This window comes from Neolamprologus multifasciatus, chromosome 11, assembly GCF_963576455.1.
Source record: "Neolamprologus multifasciatus chromosome 11, fNeoMul1.2, whole genome shotgun sequence".
In the NCBI taxonomy this organism is placed as follows: Eukaryota; Metazoa; Chordata; class Actinopteri; order Cichliformes; family Cichlidae; genus Neolamprologus; species Neolamprologus multifasciatus.
Genome location: NC_140449.1, coordinates 14522168 through 14534336, shown reverse-complemented (window position 1 = coordinate 14534336; position 12169 = coordinate 14522168). Strand labels below are relative to the sequence as shown.

Sequence of the window (12169 nt, the reverse complement as noted above, 5' to 3'; positions counted from 1 at the left end):
GAAAGCCCATGTTTTCACATTCAACAATATGTTCACATGGACCCCTCTTTATAAATGAAATGTTTCACTGTACAAACACCACAAGGAAATTATTGGAATTCTGAAATTATTACAAGTCACATTCATGTATCCTTCTCAGAAACCAGTGAAGGAAAGACAAAAAAAACCTTGCTCATTTCCACACATAAGCAACAACACAGCAAAAGGGTAAAAATGTATGTAAAACTCATGTCCTTTACTCCATGACAAAGAACCATATTGTCATGGAGTAATAAAATGAAGTACTACACTTTAAAAAATCATGCATGTTTCTTGGAAATAATGTATTTGCCATTAGGGAACATTAGTTGAGAACCATGACTTTACATTTGGGCATTCACCTGACTGACAGACTGAAGGACCGGCAGTATAGTGTACAAGAAGGGATGAGCAGACTATTTCCTAAGGAAGCTCAGAACCTTTAATCTGTGCAGCAAGATGTTGGAGATCTACTACCTGTCAGTAGTAGCAAGTGCCATCCACTTTCCTGTTGTTTGCTATGCATCATCATAAAGCATCAGTGCCTGAGATGCCAGCAGGATTAACAAAATGATTCACAAGGCAGGAACCATCGTTTGCATGTATGTGGAGGTGTTTGTGTCAGTGAAGGACAACTGCTCTCCATCATGAACAATCCATCACAGCTGCTCCACTTCACACTTCTGAGGCAGCAGAGCTTCTTCTCCCTCAGACTGATTCAACCCATAAAGAACGCTTCAGGAAATTATTCCTGCCATTCTTTATTAAACTGTATAATAAGTCTTCTTTCTGTGACAGGTAAACACACCTGTCAGGCATAAGATTTGTCTTAAATTCATACATACACTTATTTTTTTTAATCACTCTAACGTTTTATTATTATTATTATTATTATTATTATTATTATTATTATTATTATAAGCTACTATTTTTATTCTTTATCCTGCTGCTGTAAAACAATACCAACAAAATTCAACAGCCTATCTATCTTTCCTCAAAATGGTATACTGGTAACATAAATTCATACTATGTACAGAATTTTAAATCATATTGGCCTTTGGAAACACTTCTAAACCCACTGCTAGATTTTTTTTCCTCAGTGAGGATATCGCTGATTGGTTAGTTTCTCAGTAAGCATCTGCGTCATTCTACTACTTCCCTTTCCCCCGGAGCCAACATGGCGGAGTACGACCTCACTACCAAAATTGCCCACTTTTTAGACCGACATCTCGTTTTTCCTCTGCTGGAATTCCTGTCTGTCAAAGAGGTACGAAGTAGATGAAAACTTTAACATTTCGGTACATTTTTTTTGGTGTTTTAACAAGCAGATGACGGTGTTTAAGCTGCTGTAAAAACCCATGTACTCCACGAGCCACATTGTTTGCCGCTTTGTAAAGAAACGATATTTAACCGGAAGTGTGAAATGTAGGAACGACATTCAAAATAAAATAAATAAAGTTAAAGTTACCGTTTGAACAAAGCCTGTAAACGTCGAGGATTTTTTTTTTTAAAGAGAAGATCAACGTTTAGCGTAAATATTTATGTATATGGCTGAAGAAAAACGTATAACACGAGATTTTATGAGCTATAGTGTTACACTTAAGAATTCAATTTGTTCCATATTTGAAAGACCCGAGTCGGAAGTTGCGCATTTGATTGTGATTCACTTTATACTGGTAAAACCAAGCTTTTTTGAAGTTTTAAATGCAAGTTTTAAGTTTAGCTAAGTGTATGAGTCCACGTTTTCTAAACTCGAAGCAGCTGTTTTTACAGAGTTGTTTGGCGGTGGTACCAGACTTGTCCTTATTCGGTTCAGTGATATTGCCGTGTGAATGTGCCGGGCGATGAAACGTACTGTAGTCCTCTTTCTCTCCGGTAAAGCTAAACCCCAAAACCTGAAAAAATTCACTCCCAGTGCTGAGATAGTCATTTAGTTTGGACGTTTTGGTACACTTAATACAACGTTTGTGGCCAGCAGATTGATGCAGAAAGCTAATAAGACGTGCAAGTTTTTTCCGGTCGTCTGAAACTATTTATATACGGAAAATAGCATGCTAGATGTTATTGGTTTAACTATTGCCGCTTTTAGTTGAATCGGCTATAGCCGAAAAAGAGAGTGCGCTGTTACAAATACAAAATAATTGTCAGCTTTTGAAGTAAGCATCATGGCTTCTGTAGTGTTAATGTATTGCCCGACGTTATGGAGGAGATGTGCTAAATTTATTCAGTACATTGTGCTTTATAATAATTTTTTAAAAATCAGTCTTTGTAACTTTGAATCTCAGGGTTTGAATTAATGTACAAAACACTCTGTCCTCTGTTCTGTTTCCTATTATTTGACATGTTTTTTAGATCTACAATGAGCAGGAATTACTTCGTGGAAAATTGGACCTCCTCAGTGATACAAACATGGTGGACTTTGCTATGGATGTGTACAGAAGCCTGTTTGCTGAGAAGGAAATTCCCCATAGTAAGTGGTGGTGCTGCTCAGTGTCTTATCCCGGTTTCTCCAGAGCTGAAACATACACTACTCTACACACGTCATTCAAAATTGATTTATCAGTAAACTTGGTTTTACAGCCATTTTTAGTACTGGTGTATTGATTGCTAGTTTATAGTGTTGCTGCATCTAATGACTTTGTTTCTCTTTCCCGTGTCAGCGCTGAAGGAGAAGAGGACAGAGGTTGTGGCCCAGCTAAAGCAGCTGCAGTCAGAGACCGAACCCATCGTGAAGATGTTTGAAGACCCTGAGACAACAAGGCAGATGCAGTCAACCAGGTAGAATCAGTTATTTCCTACTCTAAACATATCATTCAGCTGTATTTAATTAGTGTCCCAAAACAGATTTTATGCCAAACATGAGGAGTTTGTAAAATTTACTGGCTCTTGGGTTAGTAAAACCGGCACAGCAGCATAGCTAATGGATTTTATGAAGTCCAAGGAGCCGCACATTGAATGAAAAATGTACTTAGCCTTCTCAGGAAGACACAAGTTAAAAAAAAAGGCAGATGGATAATGTTATGATTAACTTTATCGGGACTGTTTTGTGGTATTTCAATTAAAACAGTTATATCCAGCTTTATCTGTTCATTTGTTTCTTGGCAAGAGTGTGTAGGGTTTATCAAGATCATTTTCTAGTTTAATCTCTTTTTGGTTTGTGCTTTGGCTGCACTTATTTGTTTATTTAAGCCACATACTTGTAGAAACTGTTGTGTGAGATTCAAAGCCTGATAGTAGCAACTGTGTATTAGCGCTTGTCTTTTTATTGTTCGTTTGCTGTCAGCACAAAATGAGGAGGAAAGTTTGTCTTATGTTTTACATCATTCTTTTCTTGGTTTATAAAACAATAGGAAACTCATTGGGGGTTAGTTGTCTTTAATTAAAAAGGACAGTTTTATCCTACGATTCTGGACTAAATTCTGCTTAATGCAGTTGCTTGTTTTTAACGTTATGCCTCGTTTATAGGATCACCTGGTGCTGGAAATAAAAAATAAGTTGTCCTTTGTCTTTTAGGTTAAATGGTTTAACATAAGATTGACATCAAATAGTTACCCCAAGTGTGTTAGATTAAAACTCTCATCCTATAGTTTGTATTGAAGTTACCACTTACCAAGCTTTTTTTGGACTTCTTCTGAAGCCGTTATCCAAACTCAGCTGTTATAGTAAATCATGTTTTACCATATCTATAAACAATCTGTCATTATTGGATACACTCTGTGGAATATAATCACCATTAGGATGACCAGTGATTTATGTTCTCATTTGTTTGGAGTTGTTAAAGCACTGAAAACCACTTTGGGGTTTTTGAGTAGACAAGCTACTGATTGCTTGGTGGGGGGGTTTGTGTGTGTGTGTGTGTGCTAACATCTCCTGACGGGTACAAAGCAACAGATTGGATCTTTTACATCATCAGTTTGTTAAACACTGTGTTAAACAGCCTAGGGTTTCAATGATTAAACACTGGAGTGCCATGAAGTTGTAATGTTGTCAGTTTTACTCTTGATACTGGAGAAATAAATAAGACACATTTCCTGTTTAACTTTACTACATTAAATTTATCTAGAAAATTTTATCTTACCAATTTCTTTTCTATTTTACGTTAAGATTAAGATGGTTGTCTATGATGCATTTTCCATGTTCCCAATCCAGAAGAGAGATCTCTCTTTTGGAGCTTCTGTGTGAAGGGCAGGAGCAGCAGCACCGCCGGCCAACAGACACACACAGCCTGCTCTTAGTGAGGATTGGGAAAGCTGTGGTTACACTTGAGTATAGTCACACTTGTTGCCACATATGCAACAAGTCTTTTGCATGTAAGACCACAAACATGAGCAATATGTGGAAAAATCTAGTAAGATCACATCACATGTAGTAGGAGAAATGGATCTGTCTATCCCCCCCACGTGGGTTGCATATAGAACCTACATACTTAATTAAGTAAATGATACAAGCATGGGTTACTAGTGTATAAAAGCAACCATCAGTCAGCTGTGGATGTGCTTTTAAATGCAATCTGAGCTGCTGTTCAGATGTCTACTTGTCAACACAGACTGTTTTGTTAGTGTGAAGTAGCCCACTGGACAGGGAGTAGGAGGATGTCTGCCTGGTACATGGTGATTATATAACTCTAATCACCAGCAAATTGAAATTGTTCCTTTGCCTCTGTCCTCAACTCAGGTGTACTGTGTTTTCTATTTTATTTATGCCGCACCAATTGACAGCAACAACAGTCTTTTCAAGAACCCTACAAGAAAACTGCTTGTCAGGAAATAAAGGTTAATAGAGGGTTAACTGGATCCCCACTGATGGTATAACTGTCCTCAGCCTGATCAGTCCCAGCTACTGGCCAGTCGTCTTACCTGAGTAAATCTTTTCTGGCCTCAGGATATTTCTTATGTGGAACCTTATTAAGAAACTGTGTTTTGTGGCAAGAAATGCACATGCTAGTGGGTGTGTTAAGTGATCGCAATATGTGTTACTAGCGTGGACAGCGGGCTAACATTTCACAGTAGAGGGTGGATATAAAGGATCTTTAGCTTCAGAGCCTAAATCAAATTTATTTAACAAACATCACACTTGTGCCAGTAAATGCACACTCATTCATTCCCACTGTGAAAGCGAACTCAACCCAGGCACACACATAGTTTCTATGTGGTGTTCACATAAATAGATTTTAGGTCACAGGCAAAGTTGTAAAATGAATTCAGGAGAGAACAGTTAAGGGAAGCCAGTGCATTTCTTTATTTTGACAAACCCATAGAGACACAGAGGCTGTGCTGAGAAATCAGTATTCACTTTATTCACCAGACATCATTTGTTTGACATGGCTAACATAGATTTATGTTGGCCAAACCAAATGTAATAAACAGCCTATCACACCATTTTAAAAGTGAAATGGTCTTCATTTATGTATGGTTCTTGATTTGGCCCAAAAGTGGAAAAATATACCTGAATGATGGTCTAAATGCCAGTTCCTTAGCCAAACGGCAACTCAAGTTAAATGGTCTCTAACTACAGGAACTGTCTTGCTTTCTTCTTTTTCTTTCTGTCTTCCAGAGATGGACGAATGCTCTTTGACTATTTGGCAGAGAAACATAACGTAAGTTGGCCTGATTTGCTGACATCTCACTTCTTCGCTGCATTTCCCATGGCTCTTGTGTGAACTCATGGTTGTTTTAGGGGCAAAGCGGGAGGGACAGGCCGAGCAGGGAAATGCAAAATGACTTCCCAAAACCCTTAACTCATTTTCGGGGTTTGTATGGCTTGCACAAATTCTGTGGACATTTACATTCTGTGGTGAATTGTTAAGAATAAACGGAGTAGCTCGGGACTCGTGGATAGAGCCGCAAGAATGCCGGAGGTTCTATATTTACCGTGATGTTTGGCTTCTTACCCTCCCCTCCATCGGTCCCCTCCTACTCCGGTATCCCGTTGACCTGCGTGCTGTCCTCAGTGTACCTCGACACAGCCCGAGCTCAGAGCCCCTCAGTATGCACTGGGAAAGGCTTGGGCGGCAAAAGGCACTCGCTCCCTGTCACGGTTGTACTGAATCTTCTTGAATGGCTTGACATCAGCTCACGCTGCTCTGAAATACTGGACAGGAAGGACATTTAAATATAGGAAGACATGTAGGCTTGAAATGATAGCCCCATATATAATATATAGTTCATATGACCACATCTTGGAAGGCGTTTTGTTTTGTTTTGCTTTTTTTAAGTTAAATATTCCCTTCCTTTTCATTGGGAAAAAATGACTTAGCAGTGTGCCACCACAGCAGGGAATTATTCAAATGCAACAAATAAATATGGAATATTGTCATATTTACGATTTAATTTATAGGTCATTTGTGTTTCTCTGGAGTTTTTGTTATGACTGTTGTTAAACTTTTGTGTTTATTTTACTTTTAACAAAACAAAATCAGAATTTTATCCATAATGTGTTAATATATATATATATATATATATATATATATATATATATATATATATATATATATATATATTTATTTATTAGGGGTGCAACGATACTCGTATCGATATCGAACCGTTCGATACAGTGCTTTCGGTTCGGTACGCATATGTATCGAACAATACAACATTTTTAATTTATTTTATCAACTTTCCTTCTGACGATGCTGTCTGTGTTGAGCGCTCAGTGGATCTGCGCTCGACAGTGCAGCCTAGGCGGAGTAGTCGAACACAGATTCACTGAGCGCAGGGCAAGCTAGCGAGACAGAAGCTAGGCTAGTTGCAACATGGCAAATTGAACCTCCCCCACCCTCATTCAGATCTGGCGTTTGGAACTATTTTGGTTTTCATGTGACGTATGACCCTGAAGGTAAGCGTGTCATGGACAAAAGTAAAACAGTATGTTGGATGTGCCAGCAATGCTCAATTGGTGGGAACTAGTGTGTTAGCGCAGTTAGCTCGTTAATGTGTTGACGTCTTCCAGCCCCACTCATGAGGCGATCCGCGGTAGCTCGTTAACGGAGATTTGCCGTGTTGTGACGTTAACGTCATTTCAGATTAACGCTGACAGCACTAGTGGGAACACAACCAATATGACTGCACATTTACTCTGACATCATCCTAGTGCAAAGACAAGTGGAAGCAGACAAAAACAAGCAGGCATGCTACAAACTTTACCCGAGTCATTTAGACAGCCGTTAGCACATGATTCTCCTTATGGGGACCTGATATGTTTAATATGCTGCTGAGAATATAGCCCAGAAGAAGCGTATAGTATAGCTTTTATTTTGGAAAGAGACATTTCTCCATAATAAACTCTCTTTTCCAAAGATGAGTGATTCCTCAATCAGATACAGGGCTCGCAAAATCGCTAGCCCCACGTCCAGTCGGGCTACCAAAATCTATCTCTGCCCTGCCCGTCGGCCTATCGTAGGAAGGAAAAATATATGTCAATGCTTTTGCATTCTTTCGGAAATGTAGCTGGGTAATTATGTCATTGGCATCGGCCACTGTCAATATGTGACATACTGAAATCGCGTTTGAATTTGCGCTTGTTTTTTGCTTTCACTTTGCAATCGCGTGAACTGTGTATAGAGAGCGACAGTACTGATTGGTGAGTGATGATAATTTGCGCACCAATTCCTCTGACATCGTCTTATCAATCGTTAGCTTACTATGCAAACATGGCAAGTGAAATCTCCCGCAGCTTAAACATGTGAGAGGTTGATCGCGCAGAGAATCGCTGAGCGTTATGTTAGTGCGTGTGTAAAAGCAGCAGGATATATATTTTAGTTCTGCTGAGCCAAATAAGACAGGTCAGGGTGAAGAAGTGACAAAACGGAAAAGTTATGACAAATCAGACTATAAGGCAAAAAGAAAGTGCAGCTTTATGGTTTCATGGACAAAAGAATTTCTGTGGCTGCAATATGACGAGCTAAATAACCAGGGCTGCACATAAGTGGTCCGCAGGTGCGCATTCGCTGTCAAAATAAAAACCCGCACAAGATAAGAAGTTGCAACGTGTGTTTGCGTACATAAGATTTTCAGGAGGAGGACAGACATTTGTTTAGAACTCTTAAAGATGTCGAAGAAGCTCCTTTAAGCAATTACTGTGATGTTCCTCCACCTCCAAAGAAATGTCAGAAGGAGTCCGAACCACAAAAGAAGCGTATTCTCGGAAAAGTGGTTGCAGGAGGTGAGCTGGCTTCAAACAAATGATGAACGCACAGAGATGTGGTGCAGAATGTGCCGTGAAAATTTAATAAATGACAAATTAATAAAAAGGCATGAACATTTTTTTTGTATCGAAAAAATATCGAACCGTGACACCAAAGTATCGAACCGAACCGAACCGTGAATTTTGTGTATCGTTGCACCCCTAATATATATATATATATATATATATATATATATATTGTATTTCAGCTGATTACATTCTGATGATACCAGCTCATGTTATTTACTTTTTATTTAATGCAATGGTGGTTTAAAACTTGACATTGCTATTTTGTTCCTGATCGGTAAGCTCACATCATGATTCTAATAGCATGAAATGCGGCCATTTTTAAAACCTGAGATACATGAAAGTTGTCTTTCAGCACATTCCTGTGACACACTGCTTGTGGCAGTAGTGAAACTGGGGCCTCGCCTACGGGCTCTCCTAACTTGTGTCATTTTAACCCAAGCCACAATGTTTTCTCAGTTGAACCAAATCGTTTTAGAGGCTAAGTTGAACCAAACAACTAGAGAAAGTAAAAGAGAACAAGTGGTGAAAATGCTAACGAGTGAGTGAAAAAGCACACTCACCACATCACCTGTTTACTTATATGATCAAAAGCTTTATAAACATAATTTACAACTGTATAATGCCTGTACAAATAATGTTCTGTAAAAAATTAACATATAATTTTGATAATCGGTCAACATTTCAATGATTTCGTTTTTTTTTTACAGTAGAAAAGTTCTCAATACATACCAATGTCCCCTTTAGAAATGGTATTTCTAAAGGTTTAGTCTTACCATTTCACGTTGTCAGCAATTCACATTGTCTCTGTAACATTTGTGTTTATGCTGCATTTCTCTTGCAGTTTCGTCAGGAGTATTTAGACACCCTGTACAGGTATGCCAAGTTCCAGTACGAGTGTGGAAACTACTCTGGTGCTGCAGAGTACCTCTACTTCTTCCGTGTCTTGGTAAGCTTTCAGCTTTGGTCGCACACATTCAACACATTTACAATCTATTGAACATGAATGGTGGCATTTGCTGATAACCGGTACCCCTTCACTTAACAGAGTGCCAGTACTATTTTTCTATCCTCATTTATATACTAGCTTAAGGCGTTCGTCTGATATATTAAAATTGAACGTCACATTAGGTTTGCCAGATAGCTTTAATTCCTCCATATGCCAGTGCTTGCATAGTAGAGGAAAAGAACACTTAGAAGTAATTGAATGTGAAAAGCTTACGTCATTGCCTGTTCAATTCCCTGCACGTCTTCTGTATTAGGAGGAGACTGCTGCTCTAGGACTTGAGTAGGATCTTTTACTGGGCCAAGTGATCAGTGGCAGACTGCATAATCTGTCTGTAGTCTTCTCACGGGGCGGGACTCACTAGACAGCTTATTGATTTGAGTGCTGTGGCCAGAGAGTCGCTAGTCACGACTTCTGAGCTTATGTACTTAGTTATGCAAGGCATCTCCCAGTTACCATTAAGAGGGTTTCATGCAATTTGCAAGGTGTTTCTAAGAGGTTGGGTGATTATCATGGGGGATGAAAATTAACTGTACGTAATTAATAGCTGTCTTCATCATACAGCTATCTTTCTTTTCTGAATTTGGAGTGATGAGCTGGAGGACAAAGCCAAAGTTTTATTAAATAGTTTTCAAGATGTTTCAAAGTCCAGTGATTGTCTCGCAGAGAAAGATAATTACTGTTCACCGAGACCACTGCCAGTATTCTTGTTTATGCACATGCACACTCTCTATGTTCTGTATAATGGAGACTGACTGACATATTTGTGAGGCTGATGTACTGGCCGATATTAGTGGTTTTTCCAATGTAGTGTTATCAGTATTTAAAACGGCTAATAAATGAAAATTAAAAAGGCAAAAAAGAGACAAGAAACACCCTTCAACCATATTATGAATTTTGATTATGCTTATTTTGTCCAGCGAAAGGAATTTGCAACTTCCCTGTTGGCAACACAACACATGTTTGGAATGCCAGAAACGCAAACAGTTGATCTTAGCTGAGTTGGGCAGAGCATAAATGAGTAATCCACTGGATGTTCTGACAATTAAAATAAAAAGGCGTGGGGTAAACGGCAATGTCATGGTATCTTATTAAGGAATTATAACTACACCTAATAAATGCGTGGGAAATCTGATTATGTTTAATTTGTCTGAAAGAAAAAATATCTGTAAACATTTTTTTTTAAATGCCCAGGAGGATATATTAGTATCACTCTTGTTTCTTTAAAAAAAAAAGAAAAGAAAAGAAAAAGAAAGCAAGCTCGTATCGGGTGGCCTCTACTTTACAAACACAAAGACATATTGTGTATAGAATCAGAAAATGAGAGTGGACTCACCTGGATGCATTAAAAAAATCACAATTGCCAAGTTTTGGCAAGTGCAACGATCAGTGGTCGTGGTGTTTTTGTGACACGTAGGGGACTCGCCAAGCTTGTACAATTTGTTGACTAAAGTCATTTGGAATAAATCAAAATGCCCTGCAGAAATCAAACTCTATTGTTACTCCTTGTGTGTAATCTTAGATCAAGTGTTTGTGAGTTAAACTCGGAGCTGAATGTCCTATAATGAGCGATGGAAGCAGCCTGCATAGTTGGTGGTTTCAAAGTGTCACTCACTTGTCCTCTAGCTTTGTTGTTCTTTTGTTTCAGCATTTAGCTGTTTGGTAAAGCAAGGACCTGTGCTAAAGCAGGCCAGGCAGAATAATATCAACATTTTGTCTGTTTATTAGAGTGAAAAATATTAAGACCATTTTTGGTTGTTTCTGTCCTCATTAGCATTTGATACGGCACTGCATCCTGTCTTTTGGATGTCAGTGACTCTGCCTAGTCATTAGGGCCACAAGCGATTATTTTGATAGTCGACTAGTCACCGATTATTTTTGCGATTAGTCGACTAATCAGATCATGCATCCACTGGACGTAAAACGTACAGCTTATTGCACCAGCATGCATCTGCTCTTCTATAACTATCATTAGCTTACAGCTTTAAGTGTTTAAGGTATGTGCTAACTAAAAATAAAGACAAGATGATAGTTTATTAAATTTTAATGACATTTGCAGATTGTTTCGGTGGAGTTTAATAAACTCAGCTGTCTGCTCCTTGCTATCTAAATAATGAGATAGCATTATCATTGAGATAGCAGACAACTGATAATCAGTTGTCTGCTTGATGTTTATTCAGCTGTGTAAAAACGATAACTTTAATTTCAGCCAAACCGATTTACTCAGGAACAAATAAAACACAAAATCCAAACAATATAATTTTTAAGCTAGTGGGTAACAGACGTCTCCGAAAACGTCTGAGCGCTTTTGAAAATATGTGGTGTCTTGATAAACTGAGCAGTTTACACAGCTACATTCTCGCCTGAAAATATGTTAAACTTTTATTTTGTGACGCAGAAAGAATAATAAGAGTAACATTAAAACTAACTAGCTGCCGCCATTGTTGGGAACTGAGCAGGGCCGCGCTATGAATTCTTGAATTCTGGGATAGGTTGGGCCACGAAGCATACACCCGACCCATCCTTCAAATCTGGGGAAATGAAGGCATTTGTCGGAGTCTTGGAATTTGGACAGTCTTCGTTGTGTCGCTGTAATGTAATTGGCCTACAAATGCAGGCACAGGAGGATGCGCTTCCTGAATTCGGACACAGCTACGATACCGGACACGGCTTCTTCTTCTTCGGGGTTTAATGGCAGCTGGCATCCTTGTACATGCAGTGCTGCCGTCTTCTGTTTCAGTCTGTTATTACACTCTTAAATCCTACTACTTATTCCTGCGTCTTTTGGGATCTTACAAAGCTTCAAATGATGCGTCGATTATTACATTCGTCGACGTAATCGTGACTAGTCGACTAATCGTGGCAGTCATACTAGTCATGCACGTCTCTGCTCCCCTCTTGAAAATCTTGGCAATGATTGACCTTCTTCTCTACAAA

At 38.8% G+C, this 12169-nt stretch overlaps 1 protein-coding gene across 1 annotated transcript in view; it reads left to right on the top strand.

Annotated features, from left to right (window-relative positions):
* Positions 1 to 1146: 1146 nt before the first annotated feature.
* Positions 1147 to 12169, top strand: part of eif3ea (eukaryotic translation initiation factor 3, subunit E, a) — a 30339-nt gene continuing 19316 nt past the window's right edge. The window contains exons 1-5 of the mRNA XM_085176800.1: positions 1147 to 1285; positions 2371 to 2488; positions 2679 to 2796; positions 5572 to 5614; positions 9071 to 9175. Of these exons, the coding sequence (XP_085032926.1) occupies positions 1196 to 1285; positions 2371 to 2488; positions 2679 to 2796; positions 5572 to 5614; positions 9071 to 9175 (474 nt within the window). The 5' untranslated portion in view covers positions 1147 to 1195. The remainder of the gene's footprint in view (positions 1286 to 2370; positions 2489 to 2678; positions 2797 to 5571; positions 5615 to 9070; positions 9176 to 12169) is intronic.